The sequence below is a fragment of the Nyctibius grandis genome, chromosome 16, assembly GCF_013368605.1.
Source record: "Nyctibius grandis isolate bNycGra1 chromosome 16, bNycGra1.pri, whole genome shotgun sequence".
NCBI lineage: Eukaryota > Metazoa > Chordata > Aves > Nyctibiiformes > Nyctibiidae > Nyctibius > Nyctibius grandis.
In genome coordinates this window covers 4,022,184-4,045,476 of record NC_090673.1, presented here as the reverse complement: position 1 = coordinate 4,045,476, position 23,293 = coordinate 4,022,184, and the positions used below count along the sequence as shown (strand labels likewise).

The window sequence follows — 23,293 nt, the reverse complement described above, 5'->3', positions numbered from 1 at the left end:
TGCCCCAGAGAACACACAGACTGTACCGGCAAAACAGCCACGGGCCAAAACATTCATCAAACACTCGCCTTTGCTCTCGTCCTTCCACAAACGGACAAGGTCATCGTTCAGGTCTGGAAAGGATCGTTCGTCCCCACCTCCCACACAGCCATCGCACACCCAGACAGCACTTGAGCACCACGAACAAAATCAAAGCAGGCACTGAACGTTTTTCACCCCAGGCTTGATTTTTGAAAGGACCTCAGGGGCTAATTATCACTGAAAGCAACAGGAGTTGGTGCTTCAACTGCCTCTGAACTTTGGAGCCACAATGAAGCATTTTGCCAAAGCAGGACCTGAAGCTCTGGCTGTGACCAGGGCAAGGTGGGATGGAGGGATGAGCCTGTGCTGGCAGAGATGGGAAGAACATGCCTGGAAACCCCCTGGGTAAAGCCAACGATTTCATGGTGCAGAAGAACCCTGCGGCGGGCAGAGCATCCACGGCGCGAGCCTGGGCAATGGCTCGGGGCCACCTGCCCCTTCCCTCCGTGGCCCCCACGAGCGCTCCCACCCCAGCACCAGGTCCCCAGAGCACAGCCGGGACAAGGTGACACCCATCAGAGCAGGGACAGACACAACAAGGGACTGGAGAAGCAGCAGGTTTGGAGGCTACAGCTGTATTAACAGCAGAGTTAGTTTAAAAAATTCATTTCCAGGCAGCGTGAAACTACATTTTTGGGGGAAAGTTTCCAGCAAAGTCAAAAATTGAAACCACTTCATTTGCAGTCGAGCAAAACACTGTTTTCAGGCCAATTAACCCATGGAAAAGAATATTGCTGTAGTGGTACTGCTTCATTTAGAAAACACAGGAACAAAATCTTTGTACTTTTTGGAATCTCTTCCTCCTCTTCCCCTCTAATTTGACCCAAATTTACTGAGGAGTTCGCTGCGGACGTTTGCCCAGCTCTCCCAGCAGACCCTGGAGCCAGCTGGGTTACCCGGGGCCGAGAATTCAGCCGGCAGCTCCTAATGGCATCTCCCCTCTCCCCATCCTGGTGCCCGTAGCACCCGCTCGCCGCGCTCTCAGTAAAAGCCCTTCACTCGCTTGTTGTCCGGGTCGAACGGGGACTTGGTGTGCGCTCGGGCAGGGTAGCTCACCCCCATCCTCTCCAGCTCGTAGCTGCCGCTCTTCACGAAATCCAGCGAGACCTGCAAGGCAGAGCCACGGCGAACCCCCGTTAGGTGCAGCTTTGCCATCCCAGGAGGATGCATGGAGAGGAAGAAAATAGATTTTTAAAAGCATTCAGCTAAAAAAAAAAATAAAAAGAATGCAGTTTTGTGTTTTGTTTTTTTTTTTTTGAGGGTTATTTTTTTTTCCTGTGGATTTTTCCAATGCCACCCAGTGCAAGGTGCTCTTACAGCCAGGCTGTGGGAGCTCACTGCCAGCGGGGCCAGAGCCTGCAGGCTGGGTGGGGGGTGGCACACCGAACGGGGTCAGTCCCCACTGCTCTGAGCCTGGCCCTGGCTGCAGGAGGAGACCACGGTGGCAGCCAGGATGTCACCACTTAGTGAGATGAGTGTGAGCTGTCCCCTCTGCCCGCGAGGGTCACCCAGTGCCAGGCAGCGCCGGCAGCTGAGGCACCGCGGCGTGGGGAAGGGCTGGGGGCTGTCGATGGGTTTTTATCACCTGGGAATTGTCAGCAATTCAGCAGCAAACAAAATTGTTGTTTCTCTCCTCTCTGCACCCCTTGCACCACCTCCTGCTCCTCTGGCTCTTCAGCCCTGATGCCACAGAGACATCCCCATCCCGGACCACCCTTCCCCAGCCCCAGCGTCGGGGAGCATCACACCCACAGCCATGGGAAGGAAACCAAAGGGCCACGTGCAGCACAGCAAGGTCCTGCGCAGCCGTGCAGGGTGTCCTGGGGAGCTGGGCAGAGGGGGGTCTGTGTGTCCTCCTCCATGGGCTCGGGGGTCGTCTGGGGTCTGGGCCCCACAGCTGCCATTTCAGCCCCTGCGAAGCCCAGCAGGCAGCTGCCTGCTGCCAGCCCCGCTGCTGGGAGGCACTCAGCACCGCGCTGCCGCATCAGGGCCTCGCCCGAGGCAGGAGGGGACTGTCCCCCCGCCACCTCCATCCTGCTGCCTCCGTCACGCTGTCTGGGGCAGGTGGGGGCGGCCGGGAGAGAGACATGTAACAGGGAGGAGAGAGAGAGTGGGAAAGAAAAAGGAGAAAAGGAGAAAAGGAGAAAAGGGAAGGGAAAAGGGAAGGGAAAAGGAAAGGGAAAAGGGAAGGGAAAAGGGAAGGGAAAAGGAAAGGGAAAAGGAAAGGGAAAAGGAAAGGGAAAAGGAAAGGGAAAAGGAAAGGGAAAAGGAAAGGGAAAAGGAAAGGGAAAAGGAAAGGGAAAAGGAAAGGGAAAAGGAAAGGGAAATGGAAAGGGAAGAGGAAGAGGAGATGGAAAGGGAGATGGAAAGGGAGAAGGAAAGGGAGAAGGAAAGGGAGAAGGAAAGGGAGAAGGAAAGGGAAGAGGAAGAGGAAGAGGAGATGGAAAGGGAGAAGGAAAGGGAGAAGGAAAGGGAGAAGGAAAAAAAAAGGTCTAGAGGTGAACATTCACCATGGGAACAAAAAGGTGGTCCCTGGGGGCTGAGGGGGCAACTGGAACACAAAACCACTTCCCTTGGGAGTCTTGCACTGATGTAGGATTAAAAGTCAAGGCAGGCAAGAGGGTGAAAGCACACACGTACGCACTGCTCTTGGTTTGCAACAGTGAGGGTCCCCGGGGACGTCATCCACGGCCCTCTGTCCCTACATGGGGTCCCTGGCCTCTGCCTACAGCACGCTGCTTAATGAGGGCATCTGATTTACTATCCAGGAGCCTCTCAGGGTTAATTAAGAGCCTGCTGTGCTCTTATTGGCCACTGCTCCCTATAACACAAGTTATTTCACTGCTGCAATTAAATACTCGGTTGCAATTAACATCCGAGGCAGCGCTTGAGCTGGAGAGCATTGTCAGGGCCGCGGCATGCCTCACCCTCCAGCCCCCGTTGCACTCCCCAGACATCAGCGGGTTTGCAATGACCGTGTGCATACGGCTTCAAAACCAAAAAAGCACTGCACGCTCCCGGTCCCTGGGGGCTGGCGATGGCAGAGGGTCCGTACTCACCGGGCCCCCCCGGGGGTCACGGATGTAGCCGTAGGCGATGGTTTTGTCGATGGCAAATCCGAAGTCTGCCCGACGGATGTGGCCGACCACCTGGCCGTCCCTCCAGACCGCCTCCAGGCCAAACATCGGCACCTTCCTGCAAGGGGAAGGCAGAGCTGCCGTCAGCAAAGCCCCACGTTGGGACCCCACGAGGGAGAGGGGTGTGGGGGGGGCTGCACCCTGGCTCTGCCCCAGGCCAGCCCCCATGCCAGGGCTCCCGCTGCCCCCAGGTTCATTAACCTCCCTGCGCTGATCCCAGGTGCTGGCAAAGCCCCCCCAGCCCGATTTGCAAAACCTCCTGCTGTTCTGGGTGAAACAAGATAAACCCACTCCCCGTCACATTGCTTCCAGCTCCCATTAAGCATCCAGCAGGGAATTCGCAGTGGGATTTAAATTAGAGATGGAATTAGAGCATGGAAAACAGCCGAGCTGGCTTGTAACCGAGCTCCACGTGCGTGCCTGGGTGCAGGGGTGGATGGGGATGGCTGTGGGTGCTTGTCCCAGGGCAGCTGCTGGTGTTGGGCGAGCCTGGCGCTGGTACTCACTCCTCAGTGGTGAAGCAGACGAGACGGCGGAAGATGCCCTTGGCTTTTTGAGCCTCCACAGCCTCCCGGCCCAGGAAGGGGATGCCGGACTTGAGCTTGCAGGTGAAGGCCAAGCCTGCTTCTAGCGGGGTGTCGTCGGGGCGCAGGTCTGCGTGCCAGTGCCTGTACCCTGCAGAGAGCAAACGTGGGTCCCTGAGCCTCTCCCTGCCATGGCAGCAAGCCCGTGGGCAGCATCAGGAGATCAAGACACCACCCCTGCCTCTTGGACACCCCCATTGCTCTTGATTCACTTGGCCCTAGACAAAGCACCCTTGAGAGGAGCCCACGTTGGGGAAGGCTCAGCAAGGAGCGTTGGGGCTGGTTGCCATCTGCCAGACCTCCAGTCACACTAACCCACCCCTGAAGCTGGGAAAAACCCATTTGCCCTGGTCCCCTGGTCAAAGGCAAAGGGAGGAAAGGGAAGGGAAGCAAGAAACCTTTCTCGATGCTGAGGCTGTCGATGGCTCTGTAGCCGGCGTTGGTTATGCCGTGCCGGGCGCCCGCCTGCATCACCGCCTGGTAAACCTTCACGCAGTCCGCCTTGGGCACGTGCAGCTCCCAGCCCATCTCACCGACGAACGACAACCTCATGGCACGGACCTGCAAAAGGCAACAGGCCAAACCCTGCTGCGGACGGCATCGGGCTGTGCAGCGCGGGAGAGGCTGCGGAGCCACACACCACCCGGGAGCCTTGTGCAAACGCCCTGCTTTGGGGGAAGGCACTTCTTTGCTCTCCCTGGTGCGCTGAATCTCTTGTCTCTGGACAGCCTAAGCTTGGCACCTCACACCCAGTTATCGCCAGCGCCCAGGAGGGATGGCCAGTGGGTGGAGGTGGCTGCATTCAGCATCCTCTGGCCACCGACGGCACCAGCTGGGCTGGGGTTAGCCGTGATGCTCTGGCTCCAGCCGGGCTTTTGTCTCCCTCTGCTGATCCACCGACTCCAGAAGAAAGCCCACAGGCACCCCCAGCCCTGCGTCTCCCCACATCAGCCCATCAGACGGGGAAGCATGTCCCCAGCAGGACTGTCCTGCTTTGGGGCACTGCATGGCTGTTGTCCCCCCGGGGATGTCCCCTGCTTAGGATGGTGCTCCCATGGCAGAGGCACCCAAAGGCCCTACGATCCCAGGCAGGGGCTGAGCCCAGCGTCCCGACCCACACCCTGCTCACCCCATGGGGATGCTCAGGCTTCCCCCAGCGCAGGTTGTGCCCCGAAGCATTACTCTCTGCTGCCAAATTAGCCCCGCACCCAACACACAAAGCTCCAAAGAGGAACGAGCAGATCAGCGCTGGGGACTCGGTGCTTCTCAGGGGAAGCCTCCCCCTCGGAGATACGCCTGGTACAGACCTCCCGGCCGTGCTGGGACTCTCCTGCCCGTGTCCCCCCCACTTCTCACCCAGGCAGGCTTGCCTGCATCCTCTTCTTGTCCCTACTGAAACAGTCGGCATTCCCAAAGCTTCCCAGACTGGTTGGGGCCACCCCAGCTCAGGCACCTTCCCTGGAGACTCCCTTGAGTCTGAGCTGCATTTCCTTCTGCTTCATCCCTTTGGATTTCTCCGCTTCCTCCCCCACAAAAACCCCTCTGCGTTCATCCCTTCGGATGCACATCAAATGCAAACGCATACCTCGCTTCAGAAGAGAGCTTAACCCAAGAGTTTCACCCCAGATTGTGATCTGCAGTCTTAATAAAGCAGTTTTCAACTAGGAAGAGGCTTCCAGGCTGGTTCTGTTGGCCAGGCACGCTCCACAGCTTTGGGGCTGTCTTGCCCGTGCTGGCTCTGGATGTCTTTGGGGCAGAAGCTGCATCTTGCCATTTGCTGAGCTCTTACTACAACCAGGAGGTGGTCTCAGCTGTGCTCTCTGATCCCAGGTATAAACACCAACAGACAACAGCAGCCGCTGCCCAAAACAGGCAGCAACGGGCACGAGACGTACCAAAGGGGTGCCCGGGCTCCCCGCTGTGAGGATGGCCAGCGGGCGATGGCTGAGAACCCAAATCCCTCCTTGCTTCCCCCAGCACTCCTGTGCTCTACCAGCACTACAAAAATAATGTCCTCAAGCAGAGTTTAAGGCAGCTTTGAAGACGCCTTAACCTTTACAATAGAAGCGGAGAGGAGGAAGGAACGCCATAGGTATTGGGAATTTATTTTGAGCCTCCTCACAAGGAGCCATTCTTCCTTCGGTCCCCGCCACAGCCCCGCAGCGAAGCACAAAGGCTGGCGATCGCTTTTTGAGGTGCACAGACACAACGGGCGGGCGCAGAGAAGCTTTTCGCTCCACACAAAGGTGTCGTCTAATTAGGGAACAGCCAGAGATCAAGCCGCCGCAGCCAGCCACCATCTTCATCGCGGCAGGAGATGCTCTGGGGATTGACAGGCAACATCCCTGCTCATTAAACCCACCTGCGACGCAGCAGTCAGCGCTGCAGCTGAAGTGCAATTTACTTTCAGGAGCAAGTTACTCCTAGGAGAAACTTCCTCTCCAACCACCCCTGTGCCAGGTGAGCAAGCATGCTGGCAAGAGCCATGAGGCAGAGCAGTGCACCACAGAAAACAGGTACCCCCGGGGAAACCGGGGTGCCAGTCACTAGCTTTGCTCAGGCAAGGGCTGGGGTTGCACCCACGCACGGGGTGCGCATCCCCCTACGGAGCCCAGGGGGGATGTCAAGGGCTGGGCTCAGCCTCTCCTGCCGGCTTTCTGCTGAATTCCCCTACGAACAGGGGTTTTTGTTAGATTTCAGCTGGAGCTAGGAAATAGCATCAATTCCTGGGTGTTTGAGCAGCAATTAAAAAAGCATTTTAAGTATTCTAGAAAATAAAAACCTGAACTTCACCCTGTATCCAGCAGTGAAATTCAAAGGGGGACCTTTCTCTGCTGTTCAATACAATGAGAGACGCTATATATAAGCTCACAAACCAATCGGTAATTTCCAGAGTCATTAACGCTGCTGGAACTCTCCTTTGTTCAGCTACTGAGTTAACACACTACAATCTCAGTGATAACTTTTTAAAGATGTTGGGCTCAGTTTAATCCCCCTGGAAGGCGATAATATCAGCGAAGGCTCCAGCCCACTGTCCTGAGAAACCCTCCTACTCTAATTTCGGCGTGGGATGGAGTCCCCTGTGCTCACTGTGCAGCGGGGGCCTGAAGGAGACCTTCTCTCCACCCCCTCCCCAGCCCATAGCACTCGCACACAAGCTTTTTCCTACAGTCAGGGCATTTACACCCAAAAGAAGGCACAAAATTTCTACCAGCTATTTCTTCCTCACGGGACCGGATTATTTTTTATAAACTTGAAGTGAAATGCAAATAAACTAATCACGCTCTTGAAGATGGGAACAAGGGACACTGGGCACACTGAGGTTTTGGTACCCGGAGCACTGGGCACACTAGTGGTGATGGTTTGGAGAATTAATCCAAGTTGGGCAAAATCTGTGGCTTCGTTAAACCGCCCTAAGCCCTGGCTAGGCTCTTGCTCACAAATCAAGTGGCCTTAATTTGATTTAGCAGCCAGCCCTTCAGCAGCCAGCTGCAGTCGAATTGAAGCCACTTTAATTCCGAATGAAAAGTGTCCGCACGCGGCTTAAACCAATTTCACTAATGTCCAGCCTGCCTCCGGCTCCCTGTTTTCCTGCTGCCTGTTATAAGATTTACCACTGCACCTTCACCCACTTCATCTCCCATCACACACCGGCCCGAGAGCCAGAGCAAACACTCAAACACTCGGCATGATCCCTCCTGCCGGGTCAGGGATGCCCTGGGACCGCTGCCTGCCCAGAGTGCCCAGGGCAAGGCCGGGGTACAAACTCTACCCCCTCTTCCAAAGGGCTGTTTTTGCAATGGAAGGAATATTTCATACGGGGTAAACATCAACAAGAAACCAAGGCAGAGCTTCTCAAGCAAGCCTTGCAAAAGCTTTTCGCCGACACCAAAACTTGCCAGCAGGTTTTCCCAGAATGATTCTCTCTTGACAAACCGACACTTCATGGTCACCAGCTCTTCTATTTAGGGTGTTTTCAAGCAGGCTAAATCAGCAGCTTCACACAGGACAAAAGTCCCCAAAGAACTGCCATCATCCCCTTTCCCCAGGGATAACTTCAGACCACGCTGATCTCCGCCGGACGAGGTGGGGGAGAGATTTAAGGCACTTTTCTTGCTGCTCTGCGCCAAGCAGAGAGTGCTGTGAAACCTCACAGCAAACCCCGGTGCCTGATCCGCCTCTTTGCAACACAGCAAAGGACACCAAACCTCTCCAGGCTGAGCCTTCCTCCCTTGACACCTCCGAGTGATGCCACACAATGTGTTACGCCCGTGCTGGTTGCCACCATCACCCCAAAGGGCTTCTTGTCCCCTTGCTCCAACACCGATGGGCTCAGCCCGAGGCGTTAGCGTGGAGCATCACCACTTCTGCGCTTTTCTTGCATAACCGCTGACGCAAGCCCTGAAGTCTGGGCAAACGCAGGATGAGCCGCGCTCATACAGAAAGCTTAAGGTTGTCAGACTTCTCCTGTGATCAAATACACCAGCTCCGCAGGCTGCCCAGCCCTCACTGCCAGTACTTGACACGCTTTACATTAAATCATCCCTATTTTTTTTATGAGTAGGAGGAAAAGGAGGGGATCTAGAGTGTCAAATAAATCTCTCTATCACCAGGTGCTTGTCCCTAATCCATGGGAAGTGTCTCTTCGCAAAGCCATCAGTCACCATGTGCCCTCCCCAAGCTCAGCCCGGGCTACGACACTGCTGAGTGGGCTGGGAGAGCAGGCTGGCACCTGGCAAGCAAACAGGGAGGAAAACGCCCCAGTTTTTGGCCTTTTCCAACCAAAAAACCCAATGAAACCTCCCAGCTGCCCACTGCAGCAACGGGGAGGCGGACGGGTGCCCTAGCAGAGGATGCTCAGCCGCGCGGGGTGGCGGGCGGTCGCCCCAGAGAACAGACATCCCTGGGGAGCTCGAGGGCTGGCCCCATCCTACCGTGCATCCTGCGGCCGTGGCGAGTTTGTGGGTGGAGAAGGGGAAGGCCTCGTTGCTGAGGTCAGTGTCGAGCACTTCTTGGAGGACGATGCGGCTGCGGGGAAACAGCAAAGCAGCCGTGGTGAAAGGCCGTAGCTCGCCAGCACGCTCTGAAGGTTATCGCTAAAACTTGCTTTCTCGCTTTGTTGGCCAGACAGAGCTCTCCTTCTGAAGGGGAGCTGCTGTGGGTGACATGCCACGCTGGGAGAGCCTCAAAAGAAATGCCAATTCCCCATCAAACAGAGCTCACACCCACCCCTGCCCAACACGGGGACCTGGCCTGCATCTGAGGCACCCCTTCATCCCTCCATCCCTCCCTCCACATTCAGGGTGTAAGGAGGGGGCCACGACGCTCTCCCCACACTCACCTCAGGGGGCCCTGGATGCTCATCATGCCCAGCTCCTCCGAGCAGTCGAGGAGTTGGCACTGGAGCTTCATGTCCTGCAGCACGGCTGTGATGTGCGACCAGTTGTGCTGAGCCACGGCCCCACCAATGGCCAGGTAGTAGCCATCCCCTGGAAGAAAACCACCCCCCCGGCAGCCTTTCAGGCTTGAGAGCGTGGGGCTGGGGGCGATGCCTAGCTCAGCTGGGGGCCGGGTTTGCTCTCCAGAGGCTGAGCTGCAGCCCTGAGCCTCTCCAGTTCGCAGAGCCCAGGGGGGAGCACCAAGAAAGGCAGAAGAGGTAAATAGTGCTGGGGCAAGGGAGGGCTTTGGGGCTCTGCTAACATCCACGCTGCCTTTTACTTGTGGGGCTCAGCACAGTGAAAATCAAACGACCATTAAGAAGAAAAGGTAAAAAAAAGCTGTTCGAGCTGTGGAGGCGCCTGTGCGTGTGTGAGGGAACTACAGTGGGAGCAGGGAGGGCTGCAGCAACCAGGCCATAGCCAGTGCAGGGGCTGCACTGTATACGAGGAGGAATTTCATCCTGACACTAGTTCTGAGTGGAAAAATCCCCAGGGATGGGGCTTGAGAGCTGATTAATATGTAATCAATCTTCCCTCTGTCTTTCCTGCCACTACAAAATTGCTCTCTGATAATCTGTCATAACGATAACAAGTGCAGCCACCTACTGTAATTGGAAAAATAGACTTTGCTGCGATTAAACTCCTCCATCGCCCGACAAACCCTGCAGCTCTGCCATCCGCTTCCCGTCACCCTTCTGCCGCCCGGACCAGAGAGATGCAGGATTCTCCCACGGGGAGGGCAGAGCTCACCAGCATCCGACCACGCTGGGGCGAAGGCGGCGAGATGGCCCCCGCAGCGCCCACCGCCCTGGGGTGCTGATGGGGCTGCACCCGCTGCAGGGCTGCTCCCTCCCACGGAGGGTGATGCTGGGTGGGGACAGGGCTCCGCTGGCGCCGGGCATCCCAGTGCAAACCGCCCTTCTGGTGGCAGAGCCCGGTGCCAGCGGGCACGGCAGCGCTGCTCAGCACCCTCCTCCGCTGCTGCTGCCTAATGCCATCTCTGCCCTCGGGGCTGACTGCTCTGCTCCCTTTCAATTCCTCTTTATTGCAGCTGATAAGGACGTGGAAGAGGTCAGAGCCGCCAGCCGGGGCTGGACAAACCCAATAACGCCAACGACCAGTGCAGGCCGCCGGGGACAAGGGGGATAATCAGGTTACAGGGACCGAGGGGTGGAGGTGGAAAAAGCCAGGTGGCTGCCATTAGGTAAATGCAATCACCCCTGTGCCTGCGGCTCCCGAGTGTGGCTGAGATGGAGGAGACGCTGGCAGGACTCGGAGCAAACCTGCCACCTTCCCGGCACTGGAAAGGTCTTTGTGTGCATTGACACGGCTGAAAAAGGCAGCGGGAGAAGCTGGGAGCTGAACTGCAGGAGGGTAAACCCAGCTGGGGATCCCCCCCAGCCCCGGGCGGCTGCAGAAACGTGCCCGACTCCAGCATCCCCGTGCTTAGGGCTTTTACCTTCGAAGGCGGGGGCCAGGGGTGACGCGGGGTCCCCGGGGCTGATGCGGCTGACGGTCAGGTCGCTCTCCACGCCACCCCGCGCGTTCAGCATGCAGGTGTACACGGTGGAGCCTGCGGGAAGGAGACGGGCACCGCTGCCCATCAGAGCTACACAGAGCCCCAGCCCCAGCCCAGGGAGGTGGGTACCAGGAAAACCAGCCCTCAGCGTTACATCAGTGCCGCTGCTATGCCCTGACCGACCCTGGGTGTCCCAGCAGCACAAGGGGGAGAGGAGCTGGGCTTTTTCCCCTGGAGATCTGTGTGAGGAGCTGAAGCTGCACCCTTGGAGATGCCAGCAGCTGCCTCCCAGCCCCAGAGAAAGGGGCAGCTTCTCACGACTGGTGATGGCTGCGCTTGCTTTACTCCAGTACCCGTCACATCTCCAGCTGTGAGCCACAGCTGGAGCCAGAGGGCCAGACCCCCTCTCCCTCATCCCCCAGCTCAGAGCACGCTTGTTCCAGCGCAGATGAGAGCAGTGGGCAGCCTCCGGTGAGGACTCGCTCTCACGCGCTCCCCATACCCTCTGCACAAGCAGCATTTAAAAGAAAAGCCTGTTTGTGCCGCCCCCGGTTAGTTCTGGCGTAGGATGCGATTTCCCAGGGCAGCGCTCGGCAGAGGCAGCGTGCGGCCGGAACGAGGGGGCTGAGCCGGTACCTGGTGCTTTGCTCACGTCGGCACTGAACAGCCAGTTCGCTGCTTTTGTTGCTTCGGGCCCAACCAGGTAGAATTTCCCAAAATAAGACATGTCGAAGAGAGCCAGGGCGTTTCTGCACGTTAAGCATTCATTCTTGATCTAAAATTAAAGCAAACACACGGCTGAAGTGGAGCCACACTCTCACCCCACAAAGGGAAGCACGTATCCGAACCATTTGTGTGATGAGAAACAACACCAGGACACCTTTAAAGGTTCTTTTAAAGGCTGCAAGGCTTCAAAATGCCCCTGAAAAATCAGGGATTAAACAGAGCAAGTCTGACAGGCCTTCCTGTGTGCTCAATCCCATTCTTTAGGTCACTAACACAGTGACAGTTATCAATAATAATAGTTAAATTTCATCAAATTGGGTTTTTCCCCCAAGCTAGTCCCACCTCTTTCATTTAGGAAAGCAGCAGTAAAACTCCCGTGGCCTCTCCGCCGAGGTTTCCGAGCACTGGCCACGCATTTCTCTTAATCTTTTTGGAACATTTTCCCCAGTTTTGGGCAAAGCTGCTGCTTCCCCTCCCTCTGAGCCTCACCAACTCCATCCAAAGCAGTGGTGTGGCACAGGCTCTGCTGCCTCTAACCCCCTCCCCAGCTCCAGATGTGCCCAGCAGTTTTGGCTGGGGGGGCTGCCCTCTCCGCACTCACAATGTCATGGTGGGGGGGGAAGTCGAAGGTGTACTCGTCCCCCAGCAGCCGGTTGTAGGTGTAGTCCCTGTGGCGCTTGTGGCCGTACGCACCGTAGTAGTCGTAATCCAGGACCTGGGGGGGAAGCAAGAGGACAGGGCAGTGAGGAACATGGTGGGAGGCTGAAGCCGAGCAGCTGCTCCCAGTCACATTCACCCCATGCCAGGAGAGGAGTGGATCCGTGCGGGATCCTGCCTGCAGCGATGGGTCCCCATCCCAGCATCCCTGCCCATGGCGATGGGTCCCCACCCCGGCATCCCTGCCCATGGCGATGGGTCCCCACCCTGGCATCCCTGCCCGCAGCGATGGGTCCCAACCCCAGCATCCCTGCCTGCGGCGATGGGTCCCCACCCCAGCATCCCTGCCTGCGGCGATGGGTCCCCACCCCAGCATCCCTGCCTGCGGCGATGGGTCCCCACCCCAGCATCCCTGCCCGCTATTCTTCAATACATAGAAGTGAGCTCAGTGCCTGTCGTTTGAGGGTGTAGCAGGCAGATGCTGCCTGTTGCAGAGGGACACCCACAACACGCACACACGGATCTCCCTTGTACCACTGTTATAGTGAATTAGAGCCCCGTGGCTTTTACGGACCCGTTTTGAGGACATGCACCTGCTTGCAGCACTTCGTACACCCTGCAGACGCAGGACACTTCCCACACGTGCTGGGCACGACTGGTACCCTCCTGGCTGAATGCCCCCCGAAACGTGTGCCGTGCTTACCGGGGCTGCTCCCCCGGGGCTGAACCAGCCGGGCCTCTCCCAGCCGTGCCGCTCCTGGAAAACGCAGCCTTGCTGCAGCAGCTCCTACGCCAGCAAAGCCAGAGAAATGGGAACAAATGGTTAAAAAAAAGCTCCTTTTTTCTGCTTTTTGAGCAGAACCCGGGCTGCCCTGAGTGCATGCTCAAGACCTGACTTGTGACCCCTTGGCTTTGGCTATCAGCAGCCAAAATCTGCCCTGCGGTTTGTCTGTTAAAACAGCAGCAAACCCCGGCTGCCTGCAAACTGGCTGATATTTCTGTCCCCCCGGGACAGGTATTTGCCCCAAGGGGCAGGAGCCCGGCAGCCCAGCTGGGCACCTGTACTGGGTTTGCATGGTGAGGTTTTGGTAGCTGGGGGGGTACAGGGGTGGTTTCTGTGAGAAGCTGCTAGAAGCCTCCCCCGTGTCCGATAGAGCCAAGGCCAACTGGCTCCAAGATGGACCCACTGCTGGCCAAGGATGAGCCCATCAGCGACGGTGGCATCGCCTCTGGGATACACTACGGTGCAGGAATTACCGACTGAGGGATGCTACATCCAGAGAGCAAGATTCCCCCCGATGTTTACAAGAATAATTATATAATAACATTTAAGATTTATACAGCAACCTTCTCACTCTGTGCTCTCGGGAAAATCTCTCTGCACGCAATTAATTAGGGATCCATTAAGATATTTTTGTTTGGCGCCTCTGTTCGGAAAAGAATAGATTTTGTTGAACATTTCAGAAATGATTCAGTGCCTATTTATAAAACACAGCACATGCTCTGGAGCTGCGTGTATAAATACCAGGCTGTCAGTCAAACGGGCATCACTTATTAGACACGCTATTAAAAAATAAATTGCATCCTCGGTGACAGAAAACAACTGAGCTGTCAACCAAACACCGGGGGCCGGTGGGGAGGGATGTCTGTTGTACTGCTTGAACCTCTGCTCTCCATCGGAAGAGGAATGGTGTGATGTGAATTAGCAACAAGCAGAAATGGGCTGGAGGAACGTGGCTGCTCCTTGCTGGGGCTGGGTGGGATGAGGCACCAGCCCTGGGTCAGCCCGAGCATCTCGGGAGTGGTGGGTGATTTTGGGGGCTCTGAGCTGCAGGTGCTGCAACGCTGCTGACACAGCAAACCACTGGAAACTGTTTTTTTTTCTCAAGTGCTGCATCTTGAAAGCGTTCACCTATGGAGATTTGTGCAAGGAAGCGGCTGGCGAAGGGGGGAGCAGGGAGGAGCCCTGGCTGGCAGCCACAGGGAGCAAAACCAGTGGGGACTTAGGGGGTGCTGGAAAACTGCCTCTGTGGAGGCACAGCTGCTCCCTGCTCTTCCCACATCCCTCCCCGTGCCCCGGCCTCACTCTGCATTGCGGGACGCCGTTTTGGGGAGGAAAAGCTGCTGCTGAGCTACAAGCGAGGGGCAGGAGATCCCTGTGGGCATCCAGCATCCTACAGCCCTTGCAACTGCCACCAAGCCTCTGAGCCCCTCTCTCCACTTCTTTGCCCAGCGACCACCACTGGGCTCTTCAGCCGTATCTGCCAAGTTAAATATTATGGGAATGCTCAGCATCTCTACCATCAAACTACATCCTCACAGAGTGCACCCAGCGAGCTTTGGGATTTGGCAGGGGTCTTCCCAGGATGGATGGAGGGGAGCACGGACACAGCACGCTGCTTTGGGGAGTGATATGGCTGTGGCCACTCCTCGCCACCTCCTTTTCTGCTGCAAGGATGCTGCGAGGGTCTCCCATGGCTCCTCGCACGGCAGCCCAGGTCGGGGTGTGCGTCCTCACCTCGTGCAGGGGGTCCTTCCTCACGTTGCGCCCCGCCAGCGGCTCGTCATGGGGGAAGACGACGGAGTAGTTCTTGGCGTAGGACTCGTGGCTCCGCTCCCGGATCCAGCGGTTGTTGTCGGTGAGGGAGTGGTGAAACCTCCTGGAAGGCAGGGAGAGGGCAGGGTCCAGCTGAGCCCCCCAGCTCACGGGGTGCCTCCTCCTCCTCCCCTGGGCACGGCCCTCCCGGCCAGCCCCAGATGGGGATGTGGCTGCTGTGCTGTAAAATTGCTATTCCTGCACCCTCTCCCCCACCGAGCTGCCCAGCCCTGCACCAGACTCATCTACCCCAGAGCAACTGGGAGCAGAATACAGCCCTGATGAGGGGGAAAAAATAAAAACAGAGGAGAATTGCAGTTAATTCTGGTCCACTTCAGCATGAAGCCAGCCTCAGAGCACAGCCCGGGTTTAAACGCAGCGCTGACGAGGGAAAGAGCCCTGGACATTCCTCACATTTTTCATCCTAGGGAGCTAGGCTGAAATATAAATAAAACCCAAAGCACTTTAAATTTGTTTGACATATTTCCATCTTTCAAACAGAGAACGTCCTTGAAGGAATGTGCCAGCTCAGCACATGCTCAGGTTGTTATTACCAGAGGCTGTAACTCAGGGACAGCAGCCCCGAGGTGCCAGTGGCACCTTTCCCAGGGCTGGAGAGAGGGAGGCAGCAGGTGAAAGGCAAGACAAAATGTCACCAGGTTGATGACATCTCCCACTGACCTCTGCAGGTACCAGCGCCGACTCCCCTCTCCTCCCAGCCCAAGTTAACGGGGTGTTTACCAGCTTTGCCACTAAAGCCACGTGATTTTAAAAGCTTTGTCCCTGACGAGGTGGCTGCCGTCACTAGCAGCCCTAGAAGAAAGCCCAAATCCAATCAAATATAATCGAGCAAGTCAAGAGCAATTACAGAGCCAACATCTGCACAGTCAAAACTCCCAGCCCACGTCATGCTGCAGAGCAGGGGTAAAGCTAATCCTTCTCCTGTTGAAATCATCACCCCGATTATTAACTTAGAGGACTAGGCATGGCACTAATTGAACAACAAAACCAAACGTAATTACCCTGTCCTTTCCCATCACTGCAATCTCCTTGTCCCTGATAGAAACTCTTTATGTAGAAGCGGGATGAAGCAAATGAGATAAACCCCACGTGTGAATTCATTAAAGCCATTGAGCATAATTGATTCCAGCTCCTTGGAGGGACACGGGCTGTGGCACAGCCGCTGCCCGGACACCCAGTCCTGATGCCAGCATCCAGCCCTGCCTCGACACCCATCCCCAAGGACCACCCAAGGATGAGGGGTGTCAGCGAAGGGCCCCGCAGCCTGTGGGCTCCCAGGGCAGCCGGGGTGACTTGCCTGATGTCGTAGCCATACATGTCTTTCTCCGGCCGCCCATGGATGATCCAGTGAGCCAGCTCCCTCCCGCAGCCGCCTCCCAGCATCATCCCTGGGGGAAGAGGCGAGGACCCAGATGAGGCCAGGAGGCCAAGCGCGGCTGTGGATGCCCGGCTCTGCCCGGGATACGATGCCCGTATTGGGATACTCGAGGCATGATCCCTTCAGGTGTCTCTTACCAGCGCTGTTGAAGCCACAGCCAAGGAAGAAGCCTCGGACCTCTGGGGCTTCCCCCATGAGAGGCTTGTGGTCGGCTGTGAATGACTCTGCAAGACAGAGAAGGGGATGTGCCAGCGAGGCCAGGGCAGGCATTCAGGGGACACACCATGCACTTTAGGAACAGGGTTCCTACAGCTCCCTGTGCTGGCAGAGCTGGCCTCGTCCTGCTCTGGCTCCCAGAGAGGTCGATGCAGCCAGAGTTGGACCCACACCGAGCACTTCCCAGCATCTCAGCTCGGGCATCCCCAACCTGCACCTCTCCGACAGCGCCCAGGCAGCAGAGGCCAAAGGGAAGGCTGCCCTGGTACTGGGGTGCCCAGCATCACGCAGGGCTCTCGTGCAGGCTCCTGAAGCAAATATAAATATGTTTGTATATAAATGTTTGCTTCAGAAATAGATGTATACACACATGTATATATGCACATCGCAGTGCCGGTGGCAGAGGCAGGGGCTGCCGGCACAAGGCAGCTCCTTTGCAGCCCCGTGCGTTGCATGGTCTGTCCCTGCACCATCGAGACCCTGGGCACAGGGTGACTGTGCCCCCTGCACCCCAGGGAGCCCAGCAGCACTGCGGGGGGAGGACCTCAGCGTTAGGGTTTAGACTGAAAACTTGTGGAGCAGAATGAATCCCCACCCAGAAGGCGCACGAGGTGCTGCGGTGGCTGAAACAGCCTCTTCCTCTCTCCCAGTCCCCAGCCTCTTTGTTGCCTCTTCAACATCTGGGCCATATTTCATTATGATGACTATATTTCACCTTCATCGATTTCTGCTGGGAAATTTCATGGATTTAAGCTACTTTACTCAGCTGAGGGATTGCTGTTGATGTTGCCCAAGGCTCCTGTGCTAACGATGTCTCATCCTGCCGGCTCTTGCTCCCCATGCAGCTATCGACCATGGTCCCTGTGCAAAACCCCACTAGGGAGGACAGAGCAAAACACCCTGACAGAGGTGTGCAATCCTCCTCCCAGTTTTATGGTGGTTCATCCACCCACATGAAAGGACAGAAGGGAGACAGAGCTCGGTTTGGTCCTTCCCCCCTTCGCAGCAATGCCCAGCTTGTTTCCCATGTTCTCCGTGCTCAGCAGAAGGCAAGAGGAGAGTCAGAAGATTATTTCATGCCAATATCCCTGTACTGATACACCAGGCTATGAATTCACTGAGTTAACGGAGCAAGACCCAAAGCATCTCCCCTTCACCACCAGCCCTACTGACCCTGCACTGGGACGGATGCTGAGTGCTCACACGGGACCTTGGCCCGCTTGGCTGCAGGGTGGGATCAGCAGACGGAGCAGAAACAGCTCAAACCACCCCGATTCGGTCTGCTTTTGTCCCCTGTGCCTGCAGCACAGCGTGGTAGCTGTTTTGGTGGCGAAATATTTAACGTGCAGCAGCGAGGACAAGTGTTTGCTCCGTGCTTCAGCCCAGCGTGACTTAGCTGTCGCAAGCAAACCAGCTGCTGATTTAAACCTCGAAGTAGAAAAGGAGAAGCGCTGACCCTTTGGAACGAGACATGTGTCTCTGAGAAGGCAGGTCCCCACCAGCTCTGCTCACACCACAGCTCAATCCAACCCGCCGTGCCCAGGGCCAAGGTCTGCACCTCGTACATGTCATGTCTGATCTGCTGTGGGGCAGGAGATGGGCTTTACTCTCCTCTTGCACAGCAGCACCGCTCCCCCCCCGACAGCCTCGAGGGTTTCCCTTTAAGGGCTTCAGCAAAAAGGGATTTTTAAAATTTTTTTCTTTTTAGCACGTGGTGCATTTCAAGGCCAAACCAAGTGCTCAGGTTTGATGGCTGGCATCACCTCCAGCTGCTGCTCGGACCATCCTGCAGCGATGCTACAGCCTTTAACTCCACACCAGACAGCCCGCAATGTAAATCAGATAAATCTAATGCCATTGGCCCAGAAGCAAGCAGTAAAAATAATAATATAAGACTTGCAAAAACAATGGCCACTGCTTGAAAACAATCTGCTCCTTAATTCCCCAGCCCAGTGGCCACAACGTGGGTTGTAAATCTGTGCCAGCCACCCCCTGCTTTGGACCAAGGCAATAAGCTCCCCAGCTATTTCTCCACCTCAGCCAAGCCTGGGATGCCACCCCTCGGAAGATGACACTATTGCAGCCAGACCACAGGCACTTTCTCTGCATTCACAGAGTTTTTCTTCTCCCCAGGATACGAAGTTTCCCCATGCCTCCAGCAAGAAGACCCTTGGAGGATCCACCGTGGTACCACCACAGCCGCATTACCTGGCCCGCAGACGGTGGATTTAATGCCTGTTTTCTCCAGCACCGGCACTCTGTTGATGGCACCTTCAATGTGTTGCATGAAAACATCCCAGTCCAGATCAAAGAGGCCAAAAGCAAATTTTTCAGACACCTGAAGGTGGGAAACAGGAATCAGGACACAAAATAGAGTACAGCTGGTGGTGTAAGAGCTTCTCAGCTCTGGCAGTCTTGGAGACTGTAGAAAATAGAGGCTGCATCCCACACTCTGGTCTCTTTGGGTTTTCATGAATGGCCAAGGCAAAGGTCTGGGGCAGAGCCCGAATTAAGACACCTGCACCAGGATAGAGGGATGATGCAGCAGGGCAGGGACCGCATAGTGGCCTCTCAATCCCCCCAGCCCAGCTTTCTCACTGCTGTTGCCTCTGCATCTCGTATCTACACCACGGATGGACCCAAAGGAAGATGCTGTCCCGTGCTTTCCCCACCCGCCATGCAGAGGTCGGGACCCGCAGGAGCCGGGGCACTCACGCCTGTGCCCACCCCTCCCGGGTGGGTTCCCTGGAAACCTGCCTCATTTGCCCCGAAAACCTCGCAGAACTGCTCACCTCCTCCCAGAAGATGGGGTTTGACTCATATCCACCCACGGAAAGGGCATCGCCTTGGAGACGGAGATACACCGAGGCGTCGTGATCGCGAACATTCGGCATGTTCTGAAAAATGGGGAGAGGGAGCGGCGGGGTGAGAGGGGGCTGAGAGCCTCGGGGAGACCCCACCATCGCCCTGGCTGTGCCCCAGCGAGGCTGAGAGGGATGAGGTGGGGGTCTGGGGTGACCCACCAAGGATGGGAGCAGCAGTGGCTGCGGGGATGTTCCCACAGCCCTGAAATTCGGGTGCCCGTGTTGCCCCAAGAGGAAGGCACGCGAGTGAGCTAGTCATTACATTCTTAAATATTAAATATTACTCTATTAAAGGCAGTCTGACAGTCCTGCTAGGAGGAGAAGGTGCTGGGAGGGCACTTCCCCGGGTGCAGAGCTTGGCCTGGCAGCGCAGGCTCTCTCTGAAGGCAGGAATATGGGGGGGTCTCGCAGGTCTGGGGGTGCTGGGGGGGGTCTGTCCCATCTCACCCTGCCACGAGCAGCTGGGCAGGAGCCAGCGCTGCCCTCCAGAGCAGAGGAGCCGACCTGCAGCGCATGGGACTGACCTGAATGCCCTCGATGCGCTCGGTCACCACGTAGGCGTGATGCATCCCCACCAGCGGCACGTGCACGCCGGCCAGCTGGCCCAGGGCTCGCGCCCACACGCCTGCGGAGAGAGCAGACCCTGCTGAGCCCCTCTCCATCCTCCATACCCCACCGGAGAGCTGCCGTGGTCTGGGGGTGACAAGGACTGATGCCGACCCTCCGGCTCACGGGAGGCCCCCCGCCTTCCCTTGCACCCCGTACCTGCGCAGTTCACCACGCAGGGAGTCTGGATGGTCCCGTGGGCCGTCTCCACGGCATACACCCTCTTCACCCCAAAATCGTCAGCTCTGACCTGGATGCCCGTGACCGGGCAGTTCTCGATGATCTGGTGGCAGAGGAAGGGCAGCAGAGTCACGGCAGGGGCATGGGGGCACCGGGACAACCCGTCTCACCTGACATCCACCCCCTAAATCTGGGAAAGGTGAATCTAAACAGCAGTCTGGCACTGGCCATCTCCCTTTCCCAATGGCTATTACTGTTACCACTGGTAGTAACATGCCTCTCCTTAACTTCACGCTTAAACTGCTGCCCTGTGCTCCCACAGCTGCAGAGAGTGTTTTATTTATTTACATGGGGTTTTTTCTACTATCATGTTATTATTTACACACAGATGAGCTAAGGAACGCACCAAGGACAGGCCAGTAGACCCTGCCTCAAGGAGCGGATTGTGTTACCTGACATAAAACCTGAGGAACCTGCCTTGGGCACTGCCTTGTCTTGCTCCTAAAGGTGTTTTATTCATCCTGTATTTTCCCCAGACCTCATGGCTCCTGCCAGTTTTGTTCCTGCGACCCGAGCAGATGGCAAAGGTGAACAGGACAACACCTTTCTTGGGCAAAGACCTGATGTTGCAGGAGCAGCTCTGCTCTGGTGGGAAAGGAGGAGCTGGGGAACGCAGAGGATGCTATCTCCTCCCAGGGTCAACAGGCATTAACCACTAATTACTAATTAGAACTACCGTAGCGCCTCTGGCAGTTGCTGCTCTGGCAAGAGTGGAGCAGGTCCCAGCTGGATCCATGGTGCCATCCTTGGGGACGTACAGCGTGCCGTACAGGTCGTCAATGTTCATCAGCGGGTACAGGTCCTTGGTCTGTGACGGGGTGAGGACGTAGGACTCCACGCCGTACACCTTCCCCAGCTGCCAAGCGGACAAGAAAACTGGAAGCTCAAGCAGGCAACAAAAGCTTTGCCCATCATTTGCTGCTGGAGGAGGAGGAGACCCCCCAGGAGGCGTTTATCTCCTAGATGAGGCAACTGCTTCCCCAAGGCAAGCCCTAAATCCACCATGGGGTGGGATGGTCTGCACAGATTTTGGGGGATATGGTCCCCATGCAAGCTGCCTGTGCAGCTGGAAAAATGATGCTACTACCCCTGCACAACTGGAAGATGATGTTACCACTACCTGAAAGGGCAAAAATCTACAGTTGGATTTAATTTTGCCTATTTTGCCAGTATTTTGCCTCACTTCAGCAGCCTTACAGAAGCCAGGATGCTGCCCTGGAAGCATAACCCAGGGAGTGATGGGCCATTTGGAGACCTGGGGACCCCACTGGGACCCCCAGCGCTGCTCCTGTGGGCAGGAGATAAACCACCACCTCCCGCAGCCCACCTGGCTGGCAGGGACACACGGAAGGGCTTCTCCCTACCGACATGAGCCTTTTGTACTCGTCGAGGCGTTGCTTGTTGGAGGCGATGAAGAGGCCCCCGTTCTCCACCCAGCCCGTGTGCAGCCCCGTCTCCGCCGGCAGCTCCCGGCTCACCACGTCCCGCGTGTGCGCCAGCAGCTCCACCTCCACGTCGCTGGGACGCAGCTGCCACAGCAGACCTGGGGACACAGGACATGCAGCCCACGGGTGGGATGAGGGGGGGCTCTGCCACCCCCCCCCCCTCATTGCAGGATGCAGAAGGGGTCCCACCATCCCACTCGTGGCATGTGTGACACTGCCAGGGCTCTTGCTCCATCTCGTGGCGATGGAAAATAGATGGAAATCACTGACTTCTATTTTCCTTGGGCATTAAATGAATGGGGGAAAAAAGGGGTTTTAGAGCAGGTACCCCAAAAGAGACAAAATCCCTAAACAGCTTATTGAATTAACCTCTTCTAGCTCTCCCCTCCCTGCCAAAGAAAATTGGCTTAAAGAAGAAAAAAAGGTGTGGAAATAAACCGTTTAGTTTTCCCATGGTCATATAAAACTCATTTAAAAAAAAAATCAAATTTTGGGGACTTTTTCTCAACAAAAAGTTATGCCAAAAGGAAAACCAGAAACCCTGAAGCTCTCCACATTTAAAGCCAAAACTCTCCGGCACATCTGGAGCCAGCCTGTGCAATGGATCCGCTCTACAGACAACGGCACATCCCAAGCCGTGGGCAACCCCGTGCCCACCGCCCCTGCCCCAGGAGCCCCCCCGCTGCGCCCACTGCCTCACCGGCCGTGTGCCACGTGGTGCCCGAGGTCAGGCGGTCCCTCTCCAGCAGCACGACGCTGCTCACCCCCTGCTTGGCCAGGTGGTAGGTGGTCTGGCAGCCCAGGCTGCCCCCCCCGACCACCACCACGTCGGCCGAGGGTGGCGGGGGCCGGCTGGGCTCCCCACTCCCGGTGCCTTCCTCCTTCAGCGTCTTCTGGTACGGGACGCTCTTCTTCGCCGTGGGGCCCGTTGAGCTGCTGAAGGGCCGGGGGCTTCTCCAGAGGGTTGGCAGGCGGCGGGGGGCGGCCACCCGCAGGGCGCAGCTCATGTAGGACATCTCCACCTGCGAATCCCAAACCCACCTCGCTGGCACGGTCAGGGGACCAGGGTCTCACCACCGTTTGGGTGGTAGCAGCATCTCTGGGTGCTGTGCAAGGGGCTGAGCAGCTCGCGGCGGCTGGAGCGAGCGCCGGGGCACGTCCCTGGGGGGGCTGCTGGGACCCCCTTCCAGAGGGAAACGGGATCCCGGCTGCACGTGGTGCACTCCCAAAGACACTCCGGAGGGGCCCCGCTTAAAAAAGGGGCTTGGGAATGCACAGGGCAGTCTGTGCTTGCTCGTGCCTGCAGAAACCAGCTTTTTTTCTTTTTTTCCATGTGTTCAGGAGCCTGTTTGGCCACAACGAAAGCACAAGGTTTGCTCCCTGCCGGGAGCGGGCGGCGCAATGGCTGCTGGTGGGGGACAGGGACGGATCCCTCCTGCAGACACCCCAGCCCCTGCACCCAGGGCCCCTGCCCAGGGACACGGCGCCGGATTTGCTCCAGGCACATGGTTCTGGGCACACAAGCGGGGTCTCGCAGGCCAGCACCAGCCCCCTCCCACACGGGCCACGCTGGGGACTGCCCCACAACTCACCCCACCAAGACCCCCCGCTCGCAGCCACGTGGCCCCCGCTGTCCCCCCGCTGCCCAGCAAAGCTGCCACCTCCCGCTCGGGAGATCCCACGACACTCGCCGGAGTTTCCCGGCCAGCCCATGGCAGGTTCCCACCACCCACGGCCACGACTCGCCGGGCTCCGCTCACCAATGAGGCTCGCTCCGGGCTGGCT

General features: G+C 57.1%; 1 protein-coding gene across 1 annotated transcript; it reads right to left on the bottom strand.

Moving 5' to 3' along the window:
* Nucleotides 1-1,062: 1,062 nt before the first annotated feature.
* SARDH (sarcosine dehydrogenase) lies at nt 1,063-22,524 on the bottom strand. Its single transcript, XM_068414034.1, has 20 exons — nt 22,209-22,524; nt 21,428-21,606; nt 20,740-20,919; nt 19,983-20,106; nt 19,742-19,842; nt 19,146-19,250; nt 18,562-18,691; nt 16,275-16,361; nt 16,057-16,147; nt 14,661-14,802; nt 12,846-12,929; nt 12,087-12,200; nt 11,396-11,534; nt 10,700-10,813; nt 9,144-9,291; nt 8,737-8,830; nt 4,201-4,363; nt 3,725-3,893; nt 3,141-3,276; nt 1,063-1,188 (listed from the first exon to the last, which is right to left on the bottom strand). The coding sequence occupies exons 1-20, from the start codon at nt 22,522-22,524 to the stop codon at nt 1,063-1,065; spliced, it is 2,742 nt and encodes a 913-aa protein (XP_068270135.1).
* Between the last annotated feature and the right edge of the window lie 769 nt (nt 22,525-23,293).